This window comes from Plecotus auritus (assembly GCF_963455305.1).
Source record: "Plecotus auritus genome assembly, chromosome: 5".
Taxonomy (NCBI): Eukaryota; Metazoa; Chordata; class Mammalia; order Chiroptera; family Vespertilionidae; genus Plecotus; species Plecotus auritus.
In genome coordinates this window covers 21,218,777-21,245,407 of record NC_137776.1, presented here as the reverse complement: position 1 = coordinate 21,245,407, position 26,631 = coordinate 21,218,777, and the positions used below count along the sequence as shown (strand labels likewise).

Sequence of the window (26,631 nt, the reverse complement as noted above, 5' to 3'; positions counted from 1 at the left end):
TCCGCCCACTCAGAAGAAGGAGCTGCGGCCCTGTTTCCCGACGTTGCCATGTTAACACTGCTGCTGGTGAAGGAGCGGAGGGGAGAGCAAGAGAACCCTCCGCTCCTTCGGCTCAGCGGGCCAGATAGAACAGCAGAACGGGCCGGATCCGGGCCTTAGTTTACCCACGGCTGGGTTAGACTCTCAAACCCTGGCTGAGCTCAGAGGCAGAGGAGACATGCCTCTGTCTTTTTAACAAAAGTCCTCTCAAAGAGACCTCATGTCTCTTCATCATGGGCTCTCTTGGACTGGAAAACAACTTTCTGATTGCTCATGCTGCAACTTCCTTGCTGCTGAGGACTGGCTCCTGTCATCCCAGCAGTCCACACTGGCTTGAAGCCAGTGCAGCCAGCTTTTCACTGGAGGACCAGAGAGCCCGTTTCCCAGTCCACTCAGCCACCACACAGGGACTGTGGTGCAGCCAGGCGCACACTGACCTGCCCAGGCAGAGCTCCATGAAGCCACAGGTGCAACCCAGTCACAAACCACACAAAATTATATCTTCATAATAGTATTCTTAAAAGAAACTTCAAGTGTTCCTTGTGAAGAAAGAAAGCCTGGAATTTTCTGGAATAAAAGAAATTCCTCAGAACCAAGTCAATATTTCTCTTCCTGTTAAAATAAATATTTGGTTGTTGGGATTTAAGCACCAGGAATTAATTTTCCTGCAATAAAACTTTGAACTTTACTATATAAATTTAATTCTTTGTTATGGAAGTGACAGTGTCATTCCTAAAAATGTGGTCATAACCACATACCTGACTTTACAGTAGATGTGACTCCTAGGTAAACTATCTAGCAAATGCAAAGAGGAAGAGCTTTCTTCCCTTTGGTACTGAGCGTAGATTGGAATCTGTCAGCAACAAAGATTGAGGGGCAAGTGTGTCTTAAAGGAGGTCAGAGAAGGGCCGGGGATGGAGGAAGAGGAAGGAAGATGTCTGAGTGCACTCTCAATCATTTCCGGTTTGCTTTGTGATTAGGTGCTGGCACCAACCAAAGAATAATGGTATTGGTTTGTATCCTGCCTGGATTGTTAAGACCACAGCACCTGACACAACCCCTGCATCTGCCAAGTTCTTAGGAAAAGTCTCACCAGTCCAGTCCAAGTGTGATCTCACTCTGGTGGGTTGACTGAACCATGCCAGGTGAACAATAAGAAGGAGAATCTGAATAATGAATCACTTTGACTGGACACCCAAACACGGATGAGAAATTTCCCCCATCCTCAGCAGGCTCGCTCCCCTGCATAAGGAATGAGCTGGAGGACAGGCTCTCAAACACACACCTAGGATGCGTTCTTGCAGCAAGCATGCACCCTTCAAGGACTCATGGGTTTATGCAGCCTGGCTGAAATGGATCAGATCTCGAATCTGGTAAAGGTTGCTTCTTCCTTTCATTCACGAGGGGGAAATGAGGTGGAGATGGGCTCGAGTTAATTTTTTAAATCATTTTCTTGCGTCTGCGGATAATTGCACAAGGGCTCTCCTCCCAGCACCGCTACTACCCTCCCAGGGGTCCTTTCTGGAGGATGACAGGATCTGGAAGCGGATTTCTTCCTCTCAGCTGGGCCAGCCCCTTTTCTTCCCAGCCAGCCGCACACAGCACCTGGGGCCAAGCTGCAGCCTCTCTTTGCCCAGATGCCCTGGAGATTTAATTTTAATTAACCGTGAGAGCTATAGCACTGAGAATTGAATTTTTCAAAATACAGCACACTCCCGCCTTTTGTCTGCTTCCCTTCTGCCACCCCCGCCAACACCTCCCATGGCATCGAAATGTAAAACAAAAAAGAAACAAACACAAACGAGACGTCTTACCTCCGCCTGCCCGGGGCAGAGACAGTCAGAAGAGGCGGCTTTGGGGAAGTCGCCGCCTGGGGGTGGTCTTTCCGCAGCTGCGGCGACGGCGGGCGGGACGGGGCGGGGCCCTGGCAGTCACGTGGGCTTTTAGCCCTGCCCAAGTCCAAGGTCCAGGGAACTCATCAACCCAAACTGGCCTTCCCTGGAAGCACTCAGAGGCTCCGCAGTCATGGCAGTGTGGGCTAAGGGCAAGAGCTGCCTGGCGGCCGGCTTGCTGCAGAACCAAGTGGCTATCGTCACCGGCGGGGGCACGGGCATCGGAAAGGCCATCGCGACCGAGCTCCTGCAGCTGGGTACGTGAGTAGGACCCGGCGCCAGGGGACCCGGAGCGAAGGTTCCCTGGAGATGCCTCAGGCTGGCAAGGGGCGCTAGGTCGGGTTGCGAAAGTGTGGAGTTGCAAAACAAAGAGGTACTGATGTGGGAGAAATTGAAACTGCTCTGGGTCCCAAGTAGGGAATAAGGAGACCTGTGGAAACATGTGTTAATCATGGAAAACGAATCCTTGTCTATAGACTGCCTCCTGAGGGGTTAGGACACAGGAGGACTTCATTTAACTTGAAAAGTATGTAACATTGAGAGGCTCCCATCGTATGAGCTTTCATAACATTTACTGTAAGGAGTGAAGGGAGGACTTAAAAAAATTTTTTTTTAAATTTTTGCTCATTCTCACTCAAGGAAATTTTTCGCCCTGGGAAATGTTAGAGAGAGTGGAAGGGAGGGGGAGAGACAGAGAAACATCGAGGTGAGAGAGACACATGGAGTGTCTGCCTCCTGCACGAGCCCCAACCAGGGTTGGGTATCTAGCCTGCAACATAGGTAGGTGCCCTTGACTGGGATGGAACCTAGGACTCTTTAGAAGCTCTATTCACTGAGCCAAATAAGCTAGGGCTAAAGGGAGGACTTTATCAGCACATGAACAAGGAAGCAAGGGAAACCTCGAAGGAGAAAATTGATAAATCTATCCACATAAAAATGTAAATCGTCATTGAATTAAAAAACAATGTAAGGAAATATTAAAGGCACATGAAGAAAAATGTTTACAATATACAACAAATGTATGATACAAAGAGCTCTCACAAATACGTAAGGAAAAGATCAAACACACTGCTAGAAAAATTGGCTAATGATATGGACCAGGTGAACCAAATGGAGCAGGATGGGGGGAAGCCACCACCCGGCCTGTGGTGCAGCCAGGGGCACACTGACCCGCCCAGGCAGAGCTTCATGAAGCCACCGGTGCAACCCAGTCACAAACCACATGAAATTACATCTTCATAAAATTATCCTTAAAAGAAACTTCAAGTGTTCCTTGTGAAGAAAGAGAGTCTGGAATTTTCTGGAATAAAAGGAATTCAAAACTGAGTCAACATTTCCTTTGCCAGTAGAATGGGGAAATTGAGACAGATAGCTGAAAAACTGGCTGAGCAATTTACAGCCTGATACAGAAAGTCACCTCCTTAGAGATAACATCTAGGCCTCAGTTGTATTGCATCCCCAGGCCAGGAAAAGCAGCAAAACCAGCTGGGCAATGCCAGGACCAGGAGCAACTACTGAGCACCCCCTGCCCTGGCACTGACCAATCAGTAGAGACCAGGACCCTAAAAGAACACACCTGGAAAACTAATGACTATTCTGCTGAAACCCTCCCCTGAGGCCTCCCCTATGACTCCCACCGGAAAGAGAGATAAAAGCCTCAAGACAACCCTAGCTGGTTTGGCTCAGTGGATAGAGCATGGGCCTTGGTCGGGGTGCATGCAGGAGGCAACCAATCCCTGTGTCTCTCTTACATCGATGTTTCTCTATCTATCTCTTCACCTCCCTTCCACTCTCTCTAAAAATCAATGGAAAAATATCTTCAGGTGAGGATTAATTAAGAAAAAAAAAACCACTCAAGAGAAAGGACCCAGGGTGAGCTCTCCCTCAGAGGAGCATGTCCATGCCATTCCCTTCCTCCTCTTCTTCCCCCATTCTAACTTTAAGTGCCCCCATGAGACTTGCAACCAGGGGAGCAATGGATAGCGGCAACACCTCCCAGGCTAACCCCCTGAACTTGTCTCCAAGGCCCCCTTTTCTCCTCTTTCCAGTGAGCTAGGGCAGCCCAGCCTGGGCTCTCCTGCTGCTGCTTCTACCCTAAGTCCTTCATTGTTTCACTGTTTCCAGCTTTAATAAATGTACCCTCATAGTCACTTGGACTCATATTGTGAAATCTTTCCTCCACGAAGTCACGAACTCACACACTACCAGCCCTCCCTGGGCAGACCATCATGACCAGGTCCCCGGTCCAGCCATGAAGAACTATAAATAGGCAAGAAGTACATGAGAAACAATCAACTTTATTGGCAATAAAATGCAAAATAATAAGATCACATTGTTTTTAACAAAATTTTTAAACATTGAAGAAAAGAAAATGATGGAGTGAAAAGGGTGGCAAGAATGTAAATGATTAGAAGCCTCCTAAAGTGCAATTTGAAAAAAAGAATCTAGAAGCTTTAATAATATTCATGCTGTATGATCTGGTAACTTCTCTCTTAGGGAATTACCTTAAGAAAATTATCAGACACAAGCATAGATTTATGTATGAGGAAGTAGTGGTGAGTAGGGAAACATTGGTAATAACCTAAATATTCATTATAAAAGAAATGATAAAATAATGAAATACTATTGTATGTTGCTATTTAAACATCTTGCTATTGAAGACTTTATGTAGAGAAATGCATATCTTCTATTTGGAAAAAAAAAAAGCAGGATTCAAAACAAAATATTCCAATTTGTTAATGAGAAAATATAGTATATATGCCAAAAAAGACTGGAAATTTACAGCATTGTTAACAGCAACTATTTTTTTCTGGAAATAATTTGAATTATGGGGGATTAAATTGTCATCTTTTTTTAATCCTTGCCAAAGGATATGCTTATTGATTTTTTTAGAGAGAGAGGAGGTAGGGAAGAGAGAGAGAGAAAAACATAGATGTGGAAAACATTAATCAGCTGACTCCCATACATGGCCCAACCAGGGATTGATCCTGCAACCTAGGTATGTGCCTTGACCGGTAATTGAACCCAAAAGCTTTTGGTGCACTTGACGATGCTCCAACCAACTGAGTAACCCAGCCAAGGCAAACTGTCTTCATTTAAAAATGTTTTATGAACATGTAAACTGTCTTTGCTTACTATTGTGTTTCTAATGCCTGTCACATAGTATAAACTAAAATTGAAACTCAGAAAACATGAAAATATTTATCTCTTTAATGGGAAATTAATATTTCTTTTGTGGCCCTAGTGTAGCATCATTGCCTTTGCTGCCTACTCCACTCACAACATCAAACCCTATATCAGGAATATTCACAGGGAAATAGAATCAGTCATCATTTCATGTGGACATCACATACCCTGCAGGCTTCACCAAAGATTTGCCAGATCCTGGCTCAACCTTGCAGACCGTTTGTGGGTGTTCATATATTTGAAGTCTCCTGCTTGGTAACTTTGCATTGGCCAAACAATATATTTGCATTGGCAGGCTTGATTTTTATTAGAGCAGGATGAAATAATGGGACAATGATCTCTTATAATCTTTTGGAGGCCCCATGGATCCTTTTGAAATTCCAGTGAAAGAGATGAGTGCCCAGAAAACTATAGGACACTGAAAAAAGAGGTAGAGGAAGATGTAAACAGATGGAAGAACATACCATGTTCATGGATTGGTAGAATCAACATCATTAAAATGTTCATACTACCCAAAGCAATCTATAGATTCAATGCACTCCCCATTAAAATACCAACGGCATATTTCGCAGACCTAGAAAGAACTCTCCAAAAATTCATCTGGAATAAAAAAAGACCCCTAATAGCCACAGCAATCCTGAGAAAGAAGAATAAAGTAGGAGGGATCTCAATACCAGATTTCAAGCTGTATTACAAAGCCACTGTCCTTAAAACAGCCTGGTACTGGCACAAGAACAGACATAAGATCAATGGAATAGAATAGAGAATCCAGATAACGACCCAAACCACTATGCGCAATTAATATTTGACAAAGGAGGCATGAACATACAATGGAGTCAAGACAGTCTCTTGAATAAATGGTGTTGGGAAAATTGGACAGATACATGCAAAAAAAATGAAACTAGATCACCAACTTACACCATACACAAAAATAAACTCAAAATGGATACAGGACTTAAATATAAGACGGGAAACCATAAAAATACTAGAGGAATCCACAGGCAGCAAAATCTCAGACATATGCAGAAAGAACTTCTTCACTGATACTGCCCCTAGGGCAAAGGAAGCCAAAGAGAAAATAAACAAATGGGACTACATCAAATTAAAAAGCTTTTGCACAGCAAAAGAAACCATCAACAAAACAACAAGAAATCCCACTGTATGGGAGAACGTATTTGCAAATGTTATCACTGATAAAGGTTTAATCTCCAACATCTATAGGCAGCTTATACAACTTAATAAAAGGAAGATAAATGATCCAATAAAAAAATGGGCAACGGACCTAAATAGAATCTTTTCGAAAGAAGACAGAAGGAAGGCCAAGAGTCACATGAAAACATGCTCAAAGTCACTAATTATCCGAGAGATGCAAATCAAAACGACAATTTGATACCATCTCACACCTGTCAGAATGGCTATCATCAACAAATCAACAAACAACAAGTGTTGGTGAGGATGCGGAGAAAAAGGAACCCTCGTGCACTGCTGGTGGGAATGCAGACTGGTGCAGCCACTGTGGAGAACAGTATGGAGTTTCCTCAAAAAACTGAAAATGGAACTCCCATTTGACCCAGTAATCCCACTCCTAGGAATATATCCTAAGAAACTAGAAACACCAATCAGAAAGGATATATGCACCCCTATGTTCATAGCAGCCCAATTTGCAATAGCTAAGATTTGGAAACAGCCTAGGTGCCCGTCAGCAGATGACTGGATCAGAAAACTATGGTACATCTACACAATGGAATACTATGCTGTCATAAAAAGGAAGGAATTACTACCATTTGTAGGCACCTGGATGGAATTAGAGAACATTATGCTAAGTGAAATAAGCCAGTCAGTGAAAGAAAAATACCACATGATCTCACTCATTTGGGGATAATGAAAAACAGTATAAACTGATGAACAAAAAGATAGATACAGAGGCAGTAAAGCATCAAACAGACTGTCAAATTACAGCGGGAAGGTTAGGGAGAGGTGGGGGAAATAAGAGATCATCTGAAGGACTTATATGCATGCATATAAGAGTAACCAACGGATGCAAAACATTGGGGGGTGAGGGCATGTATGGGAGTGGGGTGGGGGGGCAATGGTAAGATATGTATACATATAATACGTTAATAAAAAATTAAAACAAAAACAAAAACAAAAAAACAAAACGAAACAAAAAAAAGAGATGAGTGCCTCCCTAAAAGTATTTTGTATCCTTAAAAAAACACCTGTATATATAATGTTATATTGTATTGGAAATGGATTTCCTTCATTGAAATTATATACAAATAATTTTTATTGTGACTTTTTTAAGCTTTATTTTTTTTAATGCCGGAATTAATAATGCTATTTCCCGAAAATTGTTATAAGCCCCAATTGGGCAAATAAATGCTAGCCAATTCTGTTTCCAGGGAGAAGGCTACTATATTTTGGTGTGAATTACAAGTTGAATTTTTAGACATGCTTTTAAAATACTGATTGCTGTTTTGTCTTACACATCCTAATGATCCTGACTGTTCCTTTTCCCAAAAGGATGCCAAAGTACTACCTCTCCAGAGTAGGATATAATGAACAGGATTGGAACCTCTTTGTTTCACAGATGCTATTAGACAGGGAATCCTGATTCCATCAAGGAATACTGAGATCATTTAAGTTGAATTCAAGTCAGTTCCTTCTCTTTGCTCTTGAGTTAATCATTCTCTTTCTGTAACCACAGCAGACATTAGGTACAGTGGGTAAAACTGAAATAAAAATTCATGAGGCAAGACAGCACCTTTTCTTGCTCCACTGACTAGGCTTGTTATGGTCAACCTATCAATAACCAATGTTGAGGTTGGACCACCTTTATGGTTCTCGTTATGATTATAAGACACCCTTTAGTAATAACCATCAGGAAATGTTGAAAAAAGAAACTTATATTCCTTACAGGACCTGGAAATGACACAGCATACCTGGGGCCACACAGTGAGGGCACCACTGGAGGGAGGGGGATGGGGCACAAGTGCTTGGGGTTCTGCTTTTATTGGGGTCAGGAGTGGGGACCTAGGTTTCATTGGCTCACTCTTCATTGATAATTTGAAACGTAAGAGCTGGCCCCTGGCCAGTATGGCTCAGTTGGTTGCAGTGCCCTTTTGTACACTGAAAGATTGTGGGTTTAATCCCAGGTCAGGACACATACCCGGGTTGCAATTTTGATTCCTAGTCAGGGAGTGTATGGTAGGCAATCAATGGATATTTCTCTGACCTCTCTCTCTCTCTCTCTCTCTCTCTCTCTCTCTCTCTCTCTCTCTCTCTCTCTCTCTCTTCCTCCCCTCTCTTCAATAAGGACGTCCTCAGGTGAGGATTGAAAAAAACACACATTAGAGTTGGAATATAAAAAGCAGGAGATGAAAATAGCAAGTGGCTCAAATAGTCAGTTATTGAAATCAACCAAGATCTCTAATACAGAGGAGCCTGAGTGAGGGGAGGTGACCTGGCTCTTTATCTAGTCCTGTGGCTGGCACTGTATTTATTTGACATAGCCTTCTTTGAATTGGATGCCTTGAAAATCAAAGCTTAAATTTACATTATAAAACAAAGAAACAAACAAAAGCCTGTGGGGTTTACAGCAAAGCTATTACTAACACCAGGGACCTAGAAAGTGCTTAATAAATGTCATACTTTGATTTGAAGATTGAAAGGAATCAGTGTCAGCCCAAGAAGGAAAGCAAATGCCTGATGTAGAAATAACTCCTTATCTGCAAGTTAGTTCTCTGTCTTATATCTAAACAAGTTTAGCTTTCTGGATTTCTCTAGCTACTCATATAAACAAAAATAAAATGTTTATTCAAATTATTTAGTGTAGGATTTGGAGAAGAATTATATTTAATGCATTTCTAGTTTATTATAAGATAACATGAGTACACTGTAATAAATTCAAGTAGTATTGAAGTATATAAAAGAAGAAAATTAGTTTCCCCATTTTGCTCTTATTCTAAATCTCCTTGGAGATTTGCTGTGAATCCACCCAAATGCCCACATATACACACACATGTATATTATGTTACTTTCAAAACTGGGACCACAGTATTTTTACTGCTCTGTAACATTTTTCATTCCAGGCTAGTACATATGGTAGTATCTCATTCTTTTCAAAGTTATGTCGTATTCCATAGAATGGGTGTTCAATAATTTACTTAAGCATTCCTTTAATGGAAATTTGGATTTCTAGTGTTCTGCCCAGAATTGCAGTTTTGTTTTGTTTTTTGTTGTAATACCTTTGCACACTAGTTCAAGTTTTAATACTGAACCCAGGTTTGGCTGCCTGCTGCTTGAAAGCCAATACTCTAGAGCAGCCTTGGACAAACTACAGCCCGCGGGCTGGATCCGGCTGTTCTATCCGGTTCTCTTGCTCTCCCCTCCTCTCCTTACTTTGAATTTGTATTAGTTCACACAAACACTCCATCCATGCTTTTGTTCCGGCCCTCCGGTCCAGTTTAAGAACCCATTGTGGCCCTGGAGTCAAAAAGTTTGCCCACCCCTGCTCTAGAGACAGGTGCTGATGGAAGGAAAGCAGGTTTATTCAAGATCCGGCATCTTGTGAAGATGGAGGACTCTCATCACAAATACTATTTTAGCATCTCAGTGCAGGCAGTGGTTTTTATGGACAGCGAAGGGGAAGGCAGAACCAACGTGACCAGAGGGGTTGTGGGGTCTCTTTGAAAGTGCTATGTGCCAGTTGGCACAGTCTGCTCCAATAATGGTCTTGGAGCCCGTCAAGTGATGATCTGGAAGGTAAGCAAATCTGGAGCCAAAATGCCTGAAGCCTGGACTTAGCTTCCTTTGAGTTAGCTCCTAGAATCCTTGAAGCAAACAGGCAGTTTATCAGCAGCTACCTGTGAATTTACAAGTCATCATTTACAGAAACAATGTCAAAAGAATGGTGGAGTGGGTTACCGTTTGTATGTGGTACAAGCTATATCAGTTAAAAAAAATTGTGTTTCAGTAGAGCCCTACTTGTATTGCATAACTTTGCTGAATTCATTTGGGGCTCAGATAATAGGCAGTGTTAATTTAGAAAATGTTTAATTTGATAATTCATGTGAAAAATCCTACTTATATTTTCACTCTATGTCTTTTGTTGTTTGTTTTTTGTTAATCCTCACCTGAGGATATTTTTCCATTGATTTTTAGGGTGAGTGGAAGAAAGAGGGAAAGATAGAAACAGCAATGTGAGAGAAACACATCGATTGGTTGCCTCCTGCACAAGGCCCCTACCAGGGCCCAGGCCAGGGAGGATCCTACAACCCAGGTACGTGCCCTTGACCAGAATCAAACCCAGGACCCTTTGGTATGCAGGCCGATGCTCTATCCACTGGGATAACCAGCCAAGGCTCACTGCTTGTCTTTTCTGAGGCCTTGGACAAAGTCAGGCGTTAATCACTTTAGTATCCTGAGTTATTGTTGTTTTGTTGTTGCTGTGTTTTGTGTTTTCTTTGTTGTTGTTTTTTTTTTAAAGATGCTCAATTTCTTAATATGGATTTAGGAAGAGTTACAGATGGGAGTGTTTGTTTGTTTTTTCATCCTCACCTAAGGATATGTTCATTGATTTGATAGTAATCCAGTTCCTGTTACTCCATCTTGACCAGAAGCAGAAGTCCCAATTCATTGTTTTTATGGGAACACATGAAATATTTGGTAAACATGATTATTTGTGGGATTTTGCCAACCAATGAAAGCATATTTACTTGTCCTTTGGCTGTTTTTTTCCTCAGGTTGTAATGTGGTTATTTCATCCCGTAAGTTTGATGTATTAAAATCTACTGCAGACGAACTGAAGACCACCCTGCCTCTCACCCACCAGTCTCAAGTCACTCCCATAAAATGCGACATCCGTAAGGAAGAGGAGGTATTGCAACTATGTTCATTTTTATTCATTTTTTCATCTATAGCAGTGGTTCCTACACTTGATTGTGCTTCAGGTTTTCTCATGTTACCTGCCTCAGTTGAGGTTCAGGAGAAGCAGAGCCTGCGAAGGAGGTTCTTTGCTAATGGTCCATTGAGTAAGTTGCCTCAGGAGAAGGAGAGAGGAAGGGAAGCAAAATTATACATCTAGCTTTATGATCTGTGGACATTGTGCTGTAGAGATTGTAAGCTCTCCTGGAGTAAACCATCCATCCAAGTAGCAAATTAGGTCATTAACCAGTTTACTTTTAATGTTTTTCTTTAGGTAAATAATTTGGTCAAATCCACCTTAGATACTTATGGTAAGATCGATTTCTTGGTAAACAATGGAGGAGGCCAGTTCACATCTCCTGCTGACCACATCAGTGCAAAGGGATGGCATGCTGTGATTGAAACCAACCTGACAGGCACCTTCTATATGTGCAAAGCAGGCAAGTGTGATCACTAACCCCAAAATTCAAGGTGTCTTTGTTTAAAGATCATAGAGAATCCTGACAGAGAAACTGTTAGGGGCTCAGAAAGCTCGTTATCAACATTCCCTGCCCTGATTTACTCACACACAGGACTGTAAATTGCTACATTTCTGGCTAGTAATTTGGCAGTATTTATAAAATATGGATATCTTTTGATCTTATAATTTTGTGAATTTACCATGAGAAAATTATTAAGGATCTGTACAAAGAGATAACTACAGAGTTGTTTATAAAATTAAAGAAAACTCTAACACTTACTTTGTTTTTAAGAAATAAATCTGTTATAAGGACCTGTTAATTCAGTAAGGTCCTTGGGAAGAATACCAGACAGAGTCCACATTCTTTCGACTAACAATTAATTAGCATGGCATTGTCTTTGGATTACAGGTTATGTTTCAATCATTAAAATGTCTGTACTACCCACAGCAATCTATAGATTTAATGTAATTTCTATCAAAATACCAATAGCATATTTCACAGAATTATAATCCAAAATTTATGTGGAGCCCTGATGGGTTTCGCTCAGTGGATAGAGCGTCGGCCTGTGGACTGAAGGGTCCCAGGTTCAATTCCAGTCAAGGGCACATGCCCAGGTTGTAGGCTTGAACCCCTGTAGGGGGCATGCAGGAGGCAGCTGACCAATGATTCTCTGTCATCACTGATGTTTCTATTTCTCTCTCCCTCTCCTTTCCTCTCTGAAATCAATAAAAATATATTAAAAAAATAAAATTTATGTGGACCCACAAAAGACCCCTAATGGACACAGTGATCTTGATAAAAAGAGAGCAAAGTTGGAGGTTTTATTCTACCTGATATCAAACTATACTACAAGTCTATAGTAATCAAAATCGCATGGTACTAGTATAAAAAGAGACACATAGATCAATGGAACAGAATAGAGAGCCCAGAAATAAACCCATACGTATATGGACAGTTAGTATATGACAAAGGAGGCAGGAACATACAATGGGGTAAAGATAGTCTATACAATAAATTATGTTGGGAAAATTGGACAGCTGCAAGCAAAAAAATCAAACTAGATAACCATATACAAGAATAAACTCTTAAGTGGATTAAAGAGTTGTATGTATGGCTCAAAACCATAAGACTCCTAGAATTAAACACAGGCAGTAAAATCTCTGACATTTCTCTTAGCCATATTTTTTTCTGATATATGTTCTTGTGTAAGGGAAACAAAGAAAAAAGAATCAAAGTATACTGTATATGGTAATGCAACGGACCCAGATTAGCCAAAACAATTTTACAAAAGAAGAAATTTGGAGGACTTTTATTTCTTGATTTTAAAACACCATGGGACTGGCATAAGGATAGATGTGTAGATAAGTGGAAAAGTATTGAGAGTCCAGAAATAAAACTATATCTGTGATCAGTTGATTTTTGTCAAAGGTGCCAACAATTCTATGGGGGAAATGATAGTCTTTTCAACAAATGGTACTGGGACAGTTGGATCTCCACATACAAAAAGACCCTTACCTCACACTATAAATAAAAGTTAACTAATAGTCCAAAATGGATCGTGCAAAAAGTAAAATTCTGAAACTTTTAGAAGTAAACAAAGGAGAAAATCTTTCTGATCTTAGGTTAGGCAAAGATTCCTGGGAAGCACCACCAATATTCCCATATATCCATAAAATATAAAATTGATAAACTAGACTTGAAATTAAACATGTTTATGCTTCAAAAGACACCTTTAAGAATGTGAAAAGATAAGCCACATACTGGGAGAATATTTTCCAAATCACTTATCTGATAAAGAACTTGTAACTAGAATATATGGAGAACTTTTATAATTTGATAATAAGAAAGCACCCCAATTAAAAAGTGGAAAAAAAGATTGGAGTAGATATTTTACCAAAAAAGATTTATGAAAAGCTAATAAGCGCATTAGAGATGCTCAGCACAATTGGTCACTAAGGACATGGAAATCAAAACCTCAGTGAGCTACCACCTCATTTCCACTAGAATGGCTGTAATCAGCAAGTCAGACAATAATAATGTGGAGGAACTGCCGTCCTCATGCATTTCTGGTAGGAATATAACATAGTGAAGACACTGAAAAAGTTTGGCAGTTCCCTGGAAAGCTAAACATAGAGTTACCATATGAATGCGATTTTACCCTTAACCTGAGAGGAACAAAAGCATGTGTCTACATAAATCACCCCAAAGTTGAAATAATCCAAATGTTCATCAACTGGTGAATGGATGAATAAAATATCGCGTGTCCATACAATGGAGTACTATTCAACAAAAAAAGGAGCTCATAATATGTGTTACAATGTGGATGAACCTCACAAACATTATTCTAAGAAGGCAGACGTAAAAGACCACATATTGTGTGATTCCATTGATGTGAAATATACAAAAGAGTGGAATCTACAGAAACAGAAAATGAATGAGTATTTGCCCAGGGATGCATTTGGCTGCAAATGGGCACAGAGGAACTTTTTGGGGTGATGGAAATGTTCTAAAACTGTATTGTGTTGATAGTTGCACAACTCTGCATATATTTTTAAAGGATTTTATTGATTTGTAGAGAGAGAGGAAGGGAGAGGGAGAGAGAAAGAGGAACATCAATGTAAGAGTGGAACGTCGATGTGCTGACTCCTGCACACTCTCTACCAAGGAATGATCCCGCAACCTGGGCATGTGCCCTGACCACTATGGAACCAGCAACCTTTTGGTGCACAGGATGACACTCCAACCAACTGAGCCACACTGGCCAGGGCAACTCTGTATATTTTTTAAAAATTATTAAATTGTACACATAAAGTAGATGGCTTTTATGATGTGTAAATTGTACCTCAGCCAGGCTTAAAGAAGAAAATACATATAAATATGGATTTAAAACATACCACAAAAGCAGCATGCTGGAACAGGGGACCAGAGAAGGGTCAGCACACTGTTTGATATGATGGTCATCTGTCTGTTTCCTTCAGTTTACAGCTCTTGGATGAGAGAACATGGAGGATCCATTGTTAATATCATTATGCTTACTAAAAATGGATATCCGGGATTTGCGTAAGCATTTTTATATATTTTTCCCTATGTGTCAAAGGTTCAGAAATAGCCAAAGTAAAACAAACAAAACTATCACTGAAATCGTAATCAGTAAAATTTTACTGTGTGCACGCCAAAAAGACTCGTAACAAGTACACTTGTAACCCTCAAATTACCAATTTGTATTTCTTCATAATAAAAAATTTTTCAATATTCCTCTTAAGTCCCTTTGAATTGGGGGAATGTTATGTGGGCCTACACAGTGAGATTTGACAATCAGACAGCTGTGGTTTGGCTCTAATATGGGAGGACCCAATTCTTTCCCATTGTTCAGACAGATCCAACACACAGTTTCATGACAAGAGTGTTCTTGTGGGGTTCTGACAGGCCATTGACACACCTGTAGGTTTAGTTAATGAGAGAAACATCCAACAAAAGCCAATTATAGTGTTTATATTTTTGTCTTTTAAAGGCATAGTGGAGCTGCCAGAGAAGGTGTATACAACCTCACCAAAACCTTGGCTTTGGAATGGGCCAGCAGTGGAGTAAGGATCAACTGTGTTGCCCCTGTAGGTAATTGTTCTATATGAACAAATTGTGCTCTTCTGATTCCATTTATGTTGTTGATAGAGGGATTTGTCGCTGTCTGTATACTAGAAAAGATTGGCTTTTGAAAATGGATGTGTATATTCTTTGATTAGATTGTTAAGGTTAAATTAAGCCAATGATTCTCAATCCTGGCTGTATATTAGAATTATCTGTGAAATTATTAAAAATTGTATTATATAAGCTTGGCTCGGAATTGTGGAATCATAGCGTCAGTATTTTTAAAAACCCCCCAAGAAAGTCAAATGCACTGTGAAGGTTGAAAAATCGCTACTTTAAAGAATGAATTTTTCTGGATTGTTTTGTTATTCCTTGGTTTATTATTAATCTTTTATTAAGAGAGAGAGAGAAACTTAAAGTCAAAGTTTTAGGAAGAAACTCCCAGATAAAGAGCAACTAGAAGTAAAGAGAAAATTTATCTGAAACCTAATGTAAGGGATGTGGGGAAAATCACAATATGTTCAACTTTAAAAACTATCATTTTTGTATGAAGTAAGATATAGCTTAAGCTTCCTTGAGTATTACACGTTGGCCATGTACTGAGACATTAAATGAAACATTTCACTCATCCTGTAAAAGTCAGCTCAAATGCACTTCTCTGTGATGTTTCCTGGTCATTGCTAAAATATAGGAATCGTTCCTCAATCTGAAACTCTGTAATATCTGTGGATATTATCTGTAACTCCATCTTTATACTACCTATAGATATTGTTGTCCATGCTACTTAGTGGGAACTAAGCATGAACTGACTTGTTGACGTTAGTAGAAAATCTCCTATTTAACAAATTGCAGGCTGCTAGCCAGAAACTTCATTTCCCTTTTGTCCTTCATAGCTGACCTTACCTTACTCAAATTACATGCAAATATTTACAAAATGAATTAAATATTAGTTCCATTCTTAATTCAGTACCTTACATTACTGGCCTCCACAAGTACATTTCTTGAAAACCTTTAGTGGATTGTTAGTGTAATAAACACCTTATTGAAGTCATGTTTTTCCTCCTGAGACATTTTTAGGTTTAAGGTCTAAAACTTAATACTTCTAGAAGATGTCATCCTCTTTAATCAAAAGGTTCTAAATTGTTTAATGGGAAACCAGGATATCATCCCCCTATCATTTGGAGTAATACCACGCAATTTCCTCATCTTTTACACCTCCTGTTCCTCTCCTCCTCCCTATAATCTCTGATGTAGTTTTGAGCCAGTAACAAATAGCTGTATCCTGTGTTATACAGGTTTTGAGTACTTTTCTTGGCTTTATAAATCCATGAAAGCTATATTGAAGAATTCTTGAACAATTACATTTTTCGTTTCTTTATATTAGATTCACATGCTTTATTTGTGATTTTACTTTAGGTGAAAAACCATGTCAATATGGCATTTTCTAAGTCTCGCATAACCATGGCCCAGTCTTGTGTTGTGAAACAGAGAAGCCCAGTGGAAGATAAAATAGACTCCTCTGTCTCATGTTTTGTCCCAGTTAAGAGCCCAGTTATCTGCTCATATAATTATCATTCAGAAACCAAGTCTTTTATGAAAAAAAATCCAGGGCTTAACTGGTTATTAAGGAAGGAGAGGTCACAAAATGAGCATTCAAATAATTCATTTATAGTAGTCAACCACTATTAAATTTTCTCAATATTAGCATTGTCATCTTTTCTATTACGCTTAAGCCACTTAATTTTTGGTATTGGTTGATAGACTGTCTTGATGTCTTTACAATTAAAATTTAATCGTATGTACTTTATTTTGTTTTTATTTTATATATAAACATAGGGAATCATTTATTCCCAGACTGCTTATGACAACTATGGTGATTTGGCAAAAGACTTATTTGAAAGGGCCTATCAGAAAATTCCAGCTAAAAGACTTGGAGTTCCTGAGGAGGTATGATATATTTCTAACACTGATTAGGATGACTTTATTTCATACTTTGGAACTTAGTAACATTTTGGTATCTTTTTACATAGTGTGGTGGGCTGTTAGAGATGATAGTTCCCACTGCCACCAAATCATTTCCCTGGAACTTTCTGGATCTGGGGGAATATCCTGGTTGTGCTTTTGTAACCGGACAACCAAGCGGTCCGGGCTACCTGTCACTCCTTGAGCCAATTAAGCAGAGACAGGGTTGAATGAGATATGAGCGTTTATGCCAATAATGCTGGCTGTATGGGAAAGGGGCAGGTCATCCTCAAAAATCTGCTCTGACCCCCTCACCAGTTGGCTGATGTGTACACACGAGGGAGAAGATAGCTACGTGCAGCTGCACGCTACAAGTGTAACGTGGAAAGGGATGGGTAGAATCTGCAGTCCGGCCTTCAGGAGCTCCAAGTCCGATAACAAGGTGGCCAATTTTCTATGATGTTACACATAGCTCAGCCTGTTCCTGGGACTTGAGAATGGTCAGTTCCTGAGATAAACTCCCGGAGGGGGTCAGGGTCCAGGCACAGCAACCAAATCAAAGCGTGTCCTGTCCTTGGTCTGTTCTCAAAATGCATTTCTTTTCTGAGTAATGGACCCACGGAGGCATCTTCTCTTTTTACAGCCTTGTTTCATCCTCCAGTTTCCCAGGATCTGTAAGAAAACGACTTATCTATAGCTAGTGAGGTGAATTATTATTAGACAACTGTTTCTCTATTCTTTTTTTTTAATTTAATAAATCTTTATTGTTCAGATTATTACAATTGTTTCTCCTTTTCTCCCCCATAGGTCCCCTCCACCCGGTTCTCACCCCACCCTCTGCCTTACCTCCCCCACACTGTCCTCATCCATAGGTGTACGAATTTTGTCCAGTCTCGTCCTGCACCCCCCATCCCCTTTCCCCCTGAGAATGATCAGTTCACTCCCTTTCTATGCCCCTGATTCTATTATAGTCACCAGTTTATTTTGTTCCTCAGATTTTTAATTCACTTGATTTTTAGGTTCATTTGTTGATATGTATTTGTTGTTCATAATTTTTCTCTTTACTTTTTCCTTCTTCCTCTTCTTAAAGAATACCTTTCAGCATTTCATATAATGTTGGTTTCGTGGTGATGAACTCCTTTAGCTTTTTCTTATCTGTGAAGCTCTTTGTGTGACCTTCCATTCTGAATGATAGCTTTGCTAGGTAGAGTAATCTTGGTTTAGGTTCTTGCTGTTCATCACTTTGAATATTTCTTGCCACTCCCATCTGGCCTGCATAGTTTCTGTTGAGAAATCCGCTGACAATCGTATGGGTGCTCCCTTGTAGGTAATTAACTGTTTTTCTCTTGCTGCTTTTAATATTCTCTCTTTGTCTTTTGCCCTTGGCATTTTAATTATGATGTGTCTTGGTGTGGTCCTCTTTGGATTCCTCTTGTTTGGAGTTCTGTGCGCTTCCTGGACTTGTAAGTCTATTTCTTTCACCAGGTAGGGGAAATTTTCAGTCATTATTTTTTCAAATAGGTTTTCAGTATCTTGCTCTCTGTCTTCTTCTGGCACCCCCATAATTCGGATGTTGGTATGCTTGAAGTTGTCCCAGGGGCTTCTTACAATATCTTCAACTTTTTGGATTCTTTTTGTTTTTGCTTTTCCGGTTGAGTGTTTTTTCCTTCTTTGTTTTTTAAATCTTTGACTTGATTCTTGTGTTCCTCTAGTCCAGGGGTCCTCAAAGTACAGCCCGTGGGCCACATGCGGCCCACCGAGGACATTTTTCTGGCCCGCCGGGTGCTGCTGCCTGTCCTGCTTAGCAGCCGACTCTCCCCGGGCCCGCAGTGCGCATAGGAATTTGTTCATCGTTTTTTTTTTTTAAACTATAGTCTGGCCCTCCGACAGTTTGAGGGACAGTGAACTGGCCCCCTGTTTCAAAAGTTTGAGGACCCCTTCTCTAGTCTGCTGTTGGGTCTCTGTATAACATTTTTTATTTCAGTCAGTGTATGTTTACTTTCTAGTTGGTCCTTTTTCATATCCTCGAGGGTCTCGCTAAATTTATCGGCCTTTTCTAGGATATTCTCAAAAAGCCTTATAACTGTGGTTTTGAATTCTATATCAAGTCGTTTGTTTTCCTCCATTTCTTTCGTTTGTCACCTGTTTCTTTGCCTTCGCATTTTCACTGCTTCCCTGCGTTGGTAGGGTAGCTTTGTGTGCTAGGTGTCCTATATGGCCCAGTGGGTCGGCCTCCCCAGTTAACCTGAGGTGGACACTCTTGGTGCACCCCTTTGTGGACTGTGTGTACAACCTTGTTGTAGTTAAGTTTTCATTGCTGTTGGTATCACTGGGAGGAATAGACCTCCAGGTCAGTTGGCTGTGAGGATCAGCTGTGTCTACACTGGGAGAAGTTCAGTGCTGGAGACAGCCTTATAGGATTACACTTGCAAAATTGCAAAAGTCTCTGTGCTCAGCTTGGATGGGGCGGATTCTCAGGGCAGAGCAGACAGTCTTGCCTTCACGTCAGCCTTGCCCTTGCAAGCATGCCCCCAGACCTCTGCCTTCGGCAACTCCCCTGAGTTTCAGCCTGATAGTCCAGATTTCCATATTCCCCCTGTAAGAGCGTGGGTCCCTAGGGGCTCTCCTGGAACTGGGGTTCAGTGCAATCAGGAGCTTCCGACTCCCTTCGCTAGGGAATGCCTGCGGCAACCTCTGCATTCAGCTTTCTCTGTGAGCACTCGTGTGGGCGTGCCTACAGACCCGCCGCAGCTCCCCTGGGTCTCCGAGTTTCCGTGTGCCTTTCTCTCTACCTGATAGTCCACACTCTCCCTGTATGAGCCTGGGTCCATGGGGTTTCGCCCGGAACTGGGTTTCAATGCAGTCGGGGGCTTCCTTCCCCCTCCTGCCAGAGAAAGTCAGCCAGGCACTCTCAGTCGCCCTTCCTCTCCGCACGCGTTTCTGTACCTCAGCCCTTTGCCGCTCCTCTGATTCTTCGTGAGCTTTCCTCTTTCCTTCTAGTTGTAGAATTTCCACTCAGCCAGCCTTCCTGTGGTTCTGAATGATGTCCGTTCTGTCTTTTAGTTGTAGTTTTGAAATTGCTGTGCGAGGCAGCAGTTTGGGTGCTTACCAATGCCACCATCTTGGTTTGCTGTTGCCCTATTCTTATTGCATCCCCTTCCCCACTATAACTTGGAATGCTCACAGCAGTGTGTTGTTTTTTTAACATATATTTTTATTGATTTCAGAGAGGAAGGGAGAGGGAGAGAGAGAGAGAGAAACATCAATGATGAGAGAGAATCACTGATGGGCTGCCTCCTGCACACTCCACACTAGGGATTGAGCTCACAACCTGGGCATGTATCCTTGACCAGAATCAAACCTGGGACCTTTCAGTTCGCAGGCCGACACTCTATCCACTGAGCCAAACCGGCCACGGCGCTCACAGCAGTCTTTATTCAGGAGCAAATGCAGTGTGAATTAAGAAGAGCGTGTTTTTATTATTTCATTGACTTTTCCAGCTACGTTATATTATCACATGGCAGGACCCTAAGCAAGTCACACTATTATGACTATATGACATTCCATACACAACTTTTGTAAGGTGGTCAGATTTAAGTATGAAAAAATTAATAGTTTTTGTAAATGTTAGCTATATCAATCTTAAAATGTAATGAAAATAAAGTTATCATTTCCATAATAATAATAAAAACTAGAATACCTGGAGTCTACTTAGCTCTGAACAAAAAACATTTTAATACTAAACACCAGAATAGAGAGACATGTCATCTTCCTCAATGGAGAGAATCAATGTTATTGAAATCAAGTTTTTCTAAATTAATGTATAAATTTAATATATTTTTGGAATTTAATACACTGATTCTGAAGTTTGTTTAGAAAAATGTTTATGCAAAAAAAGCCAAAAATATGTTGAAAAAGAATAATGGGGGGATTTGATCTTGCTGACATCAAAACATACTCTAATGCATTACTTATTTACAACATCTGGTGCTGGTACTGGAATAGGTTAAAATTAGTGGAATTTAATGGACTCTTGTATCAGTAACATGTATCTATGGGAGTTTGTAGGATAAAAGCGGCATTTCAGATCTATGGGGAAAGAATAGATCATTCAGCAAAAGGTTTGCAGCAATGTGTTGTTCATTTAGAAATAAATTAGACCCCCTCTCTCACATCACATACATACAAAATAACTTTTAGATATATTGAAGTGCTAAATATAACAGCAAAACCATAACATTCTTGAAGAAAATGTGTTTTAATTCCTAGAACTACCTTTCATTATCAGTTTGATGTATATATTTCCAGAAATTTACTATGTACACACAAAAATATCCATGTTTATAGACTTTTTTTTTTTTTTTTTTTTTAACAAAAAGGGATCCTGCTCTGGTGTTTTCTTCAATTTGCGTTCAGTCCGCAGGTCGACATTCAACCACTGAGTCACTCCAACTGGGCAGCAGTATTATTTTTAATGAAAAATAGCTCTATTTTCAAAAACAAAAGAATACATTTTTTTTTACATTTATACAAATATTTTTAAAGTATGGTTTACTAGAATACAGCTGGACTTTCATATCTGCCTCTGCATCCAATCTGTTGCAATACATTGTTTTGATTAAAGCATATGAAGAAAATCTGGCTTCTTACACATGGACAGTTGGAAACAGAGGCACATTTATTAATATTAGCATTTTCAGATAATTGTGAATATTCTTCTTTACTATTCAAAAAGTGGCAGTTTTTATTTTATTTCATTATTTTTTAATTAAAAATGTTTTTATTGATTTTGGAGAGGAAAGGAGAGGAGAAATAGAAACAGTGAATGACCACCTCCTGAATTCCCCCTACTGCAGATCCAGCCCATAACCTGTGTATGTGCCATGTCATTGTTCAAAGGCACATGGACTATTTCAGGGACACAAATATAAAAGGCACTTGGGAGTGATGAGAAGTATGGTTGTGGTGGGCAATGAAAGGCGTAGAAGGAGCTGAGTTGTTTGAAATGGAAAGGAGCCCAAATTGAGTCCTGTGTTTACTTTGCCATCTTCACGTTGTGTAGCTTATTTGATGCCATCAAAGGCTCTGTCCTATCTTGCTGTCTTCACCTTATTCTCTTTCCTGATTTGCATGATGCTCAAATAAAAAAATGCCGCTGTCTATGTTATGCCCACTTATGGTGCACATACACCTTGGAATTCATGTTGTAGTAGTGTGCTCTGAGATGCGTTTAGTCAGGATTGGGAAGCAGGCAAAGAGGAGACCCATCAGCTTTTCTGTGAGCATGTGTGTGCTTCCATTTCCAGATCTCCCCCTTGGTATGCTTCCTGCTATCTCCAGCAGCTTCCTTCATCACCGGACAGTTGGTGGCCGTGGATGGGGGCCAGTCTCTATATATTCACATGTTTGATGTACCAGGTGAGCAGTCAAGCGATGAGTAATCACTACCCTTTTCGTGTTCATATTTTCAACATGTCTTAAGTAGTTACTTAAGAGATGGGAGTTTTCTCTTTAGCACATCAAAATGTGCAACTTGTTTATATTCATTATATGATTTTTAAAGGAAATATTCCTCATCACAAAAATATATATTTTTATTTATAGAATTTAGCTTTATATATATTTTTAAAGGGTGTTTTTTTTTTTTTTTTTTTGGTGTGTGTGTAAGTTGGTAGAATTTGAACCTTGAAAAATATTCTCAATATGAGTATATATGTTTAGGGAAGAGATAGAAAAAAGGGGAGAAGTTGCCATATTATTTTTTAGATCGAATTCCTCTTAATTCCTCCAGTAAGTGGCTTGTATATCTGAGCAGAAGAATCAGACATGTTAGGTGGAGAGGGGTTATGGTGATGTTTTACACTATCTTTGGGATATATATTAAATGAAACCATATGAATTTACTGTATTCATTTTTGATGTCTAAAACAGTAGTTTTGTAAGGCTCAACGAAATGTAGATATTACACGCAAATATGTGTGTGTGTGTGTGTGTGTGTGTGTGTCTCATGACTAGATCAGAGAACATTGGGATTGAAAGGGTCCTAAAAAAAATCAGTCCAATATCCTAATTTTGCAAATGACAAAACAAATTTTTAGAAATTAAAAGGCACAATCAAGCTAATCACTCCCAAAACATAGAGAAAATATAAAATTCAAATGTATTGAAACTGTTGCTCAAGATAGTTGACTAAGTGGCTGCTAGCAAATTAAAATGTGGTTGATGTAATGCATCTGTCTTTGAGTTTCATATCAGGGACCCAGGTTCAACCGACTTTTTCATGTGCTAACAGTCTGATGAAGGGTAAAGACCTTTGCATTGATAATGATTAGTATGGAACTGTAATATTACTTATTATTTTCCCCTTCCATATATATTTCTTTACAAATAGCATCAATGGTGATGGACATAAGATACTTTGGTTTTTAGGGTCTCAGTTATGAACAGGGAAATGCCTACATGGTATGCAGTATTGTTTTCTGATAGTATTTAAAGTAGCAAGAGTGGGAGAGAATCTTCCACTTCCCTCACCAGAGTTGAGTCAGTAGTATTTGTGAAGGTGAATTGCACTGTTTTTCCTTTATAAAGGGAAAGAACTCCAGGTGGCTGCTTCTCCAGGCCTCTAGTGTAATGATTTTCTTTTGTAATTCTAACACTGTTTTTATCATTACAAAAACATTTTTTAGGGTTTAAAAGAATATATTTTTTGTTGTTTTCAGGGAGGAAGGGAGAGGATGAGAGAGACAGAAACATCAATGATGAGAGAGACTCATTGATCAGCTATATCCTGCATGCCCCCATGGGGATCAAGCCTGCAACCCGGGCATGTGTCCTGACCAGGAATCCAACTGTGACCTCCTGGTTCATAGGTCCACGCTCAACCACTGAGCCACACAGGCTGAGCCATTTTTTTAGGTGTTTAAGGAAAGCAGTCACATCTATTTTTAAAGAATATACTCCCCCAGATTATGAGTAGGAATACTTAACCTCTCCTTGTAGTGTTTTCTTTACGATTGCCAGCCCTGGTGAGAATGCCTGTGATGGAAAGCTGGCTATATCCTTATTAGCTACATGACCTTGGGAAAATTAATTTCTGTAAGCCTCTACTTCCATCAGGTGGTTCACTTATAGTATTAATTTGTAAGCTGTTGGGAGGATCAAGTTAGATAATGTTCACTTAAAGCCCTGGGTCAGATAGGATGCTTTCAGGTGCAACTCAAGCTTGCTTGAGCCAAAAAAAGAATTTGTTGCCTTGAATAACTGAGAAGCAGGTGAGACGTGTCTCAGCAGCTCAGTGAACTCGCCTAGGACATTTCCCCCCCCCTCTTACTTAATGTTTTTGCTTCTATGATGTTGTCTTTAAGACTAACTCCCCTGGTTGCAGGATGGCTGCCTGCTGCTCCTATAGCTTCATGCTTTTTTTTTTTCACATCCATTTGGACAGAGAGAAAGCGCGGAGGGGAATGACTTTCAACATTTCTAACAAAATTCTGAGATCGACTCTGGTTTGGACCAGTTTATGCAAATGACCATCCGCAACCAATAACACGGTCAGGGGAATGGAGTGCATTGGTTGACTTAAATCAGTCAGTCATCAGTCAGTGGTGTAAGTGTGGTCACTTCTGCAGAATCTCTTGGAATTGTAAGTGTAAACATGCCAGGGTTCTTGTCCCAGCATTACGAAGGGTTCAGCAATCTGGAGAAAGGCTGTGCGTAGATTTAATAAGGAGTCCAAAGACGAAAGATATTTTTGAAAGGCATTGGGGGTCAGAGGAGCTTCAGCTAAAGGAGCTCAAGGCCTTTTCCTTGACTCAGGACACCGTGCTTTTTAGTAACACAATTTGTCTTAATGCAAGGTGGAGATAATATACTTCAAAGGGTAGGGTTTACAGAAGCATTGTCAGATTGGGGAATAGCCTACAGCTGTTCAGGTGTTTGGCCAACAGGAGGCAATAACATGTAGATTAAGAAGCCCTGAGTTGTGTGGCAGCAGACAATCATCCTATTCAGGTTTGGTGGAAGTGCCTTCCTGAAGTTCCAGCAGGTAATCACATATGTGACTCAGCCCTTGTTGAGCCCCCAAGTTTCATCAACCTTTTGATAAAACTCTTGTAATTATGACATGCTGAAATTGGCTCCTGGCATAAACAGGCTATTAGAAAGAGTAGATGAGGGATTGGATGCTGGGGAGGCAACTAGATGTGCCTGGTACAAAGAAAGCAGGTTGTTTTAAAATCAACATTATTAAGGAAGTAATATTTATTGAATGTCTCCAGTATGCCAAGTGCTGTACATAGGATGTCACATTTAATTCTCACAACTTGAAAAGATAGATGTGGTTATCCCCTTTAATAGATGAGAAAACCGAGGTTCTGAAAGAGTAACTTCTCCCAATTCTGAAAAGCTAGTAAGTGGCAGAGCTGGGACTCAAACCCAGGATTTTCTCAAAACCTGTGCTACTTGTCCTAATAATTTCTTTTTTCTTTCTGAGAAAAGGGGTGAACCAGGGAAAATAACAAGAGGGTTTGGTGGAAACTGGGAGGACTTGTAAGGTTAATAGATTTGCAAGTGACATGAGGTTTTCCACTTACTTAACAGATCATGACAACTGGCCGGAGGGAACAGGAGACCTTTCTGTTGTCAAAAGGATGAAAGAGTCTTTACAGCGTAAAGCCAATCTCTAAACTAAAGAAAGAAGGAGGTGACTTTCGTCCCCAAATGCCTTATCATCTTAAGAATGCATTTTTGTAATTTATAGGAGCATGTAATTTGTATAGAAAAATCACTTTGTGTTTTTTTAATGTTTTCAATTTTGGCTACGCAAAACGATTCCTGAAATAAATGCATTTTTAAGTCCCAGCTAATACCATTTAATCTGTACTCTTTTAAAAAAAAATTAAGAATGGAAATTAACATACTTTATGATTATACTTTCAATTCTAGGAAAGTTTTTTGAGGAGTGGAATACTTTCTAATTAATAATAGAGATATCATGATCTCCTAAAATGTTTAATTGTAATAAATCTAAATTGCTACACCACTGTGATTCCAACAACTGGAGTTATATAATGACTCATTTTACCTGGCAAACACTTTTGGACCAATAAAGCTTTATGGTAACTATCAATGTGTGGTTTGTTTTCATGAAGTCGAATTTCTATAAACCTTCTTAACGCAAAAGATTGGCTAGTAGGAAGTAAAGAGGACTTTAAAGAACATGGAATTAGCAGTTACCAGGAACAACTCCTAATTTATTGGGACTGAGATGAAGAACCCTACTCCCCCCACCCCACCTCCCAGCTGACATCCAAACCTCGTTGGGAGGGCACGGGCTTGCCCACTTGATGGCTGGGTAACTTGATGGCTGGGCAGTCACTGTGGTGTTCTGCTGGTGGAACTTGCTGGAAATCTGCCCTCTGGAACTTGCCCGAGAATATCCACCATCTAGGGTGCCAGGGGAAACTTCATGGGAGGTGTCACATCAAAGGCTCTGCTGCACAACTACCTGAGGGAGGTGCCAGAGACTCTGCTGCTGCTGGCTGCCCTACACCACCACCAAGGCCTGTGACTGGAGTCTGGAG

At 40.2% G+C, this 26,631-nt stretch overlaps 1 protein-coding gene across 3 annotated transcripts; it reads left to right on the top strand.

The window, feature by feature from the left end:
* Positions 1-1,968: 1,968 nt before the first annotated feature.
* Positions 1,969-26,175, top strand: PECR (peroxisomal trans-2-enoyl-CoA reductase). Of its 3 annotated transcripts, none has more exons than XM_080670819.1 (8): positions 1,969-2,188; positions 10,862-10,995; positions 11,317-11,482; positions 14,482-14,563; positions 15,015-15,111; positions 16,943-17,035; positions 22,357-22,468; positions 25,649-26,175. In XM_080670819.1, the coding sequence occupies exons 1-8, from the start codon at positions 2,065-2,067 to the stop codon at positions 25,732-25,734; spliced, it is 894 nt and encodes a 297-aa protein (XP_080526945.1). In that variant the 5' UTR covers positions 1,969-2,064; the 3' UTR covers positions 25,735-26,175. The 3 variants fall into 3 exon arrangements, with proteins under 3 accessions (XP_080526945.1, XP_080526944.1, XP_080526946.1); XM_080670818.1 differs by having other exon boundaries at positions 16,925-17,035; XM_080670820.1 differs by lacking the exon at positions 11,317-11,482 and having other exon boundaries at positions 2,043-2,188; positions 16,925-17,035.
* The last annotated feature ends 456 nt before the right edge of the window (positions 26,176-26,631 follow it).

What these genes read in the sequence shown, in the direction of transcription:
- PECR (XM_080670818.1), top strand. Translation starts at nt 2,065, where the DNA reads ATGGCAGTGTGGGCTAAGGGCAAGAGCTGCCTGGCGGCCGGCTTGCTG. An exon ending in GACCGAGCTCCTGCAGCTGG is followed by an intron (nt 2,189 to 10,861) that starts GTACGTGAGTAG and finishes TTTTTTCCTCAG; the next exon opens with GTTGTAATGTGGTTATTTCA. An exon ending in TCACATGTTTGATGTACCAG is followed by an intron (nt 22,469 to 25,648) that starts GTGAGCAGTCAA and finishes CTTACTTAACAG; the next exon opens with ATCATGACAACTGGCCGGAG.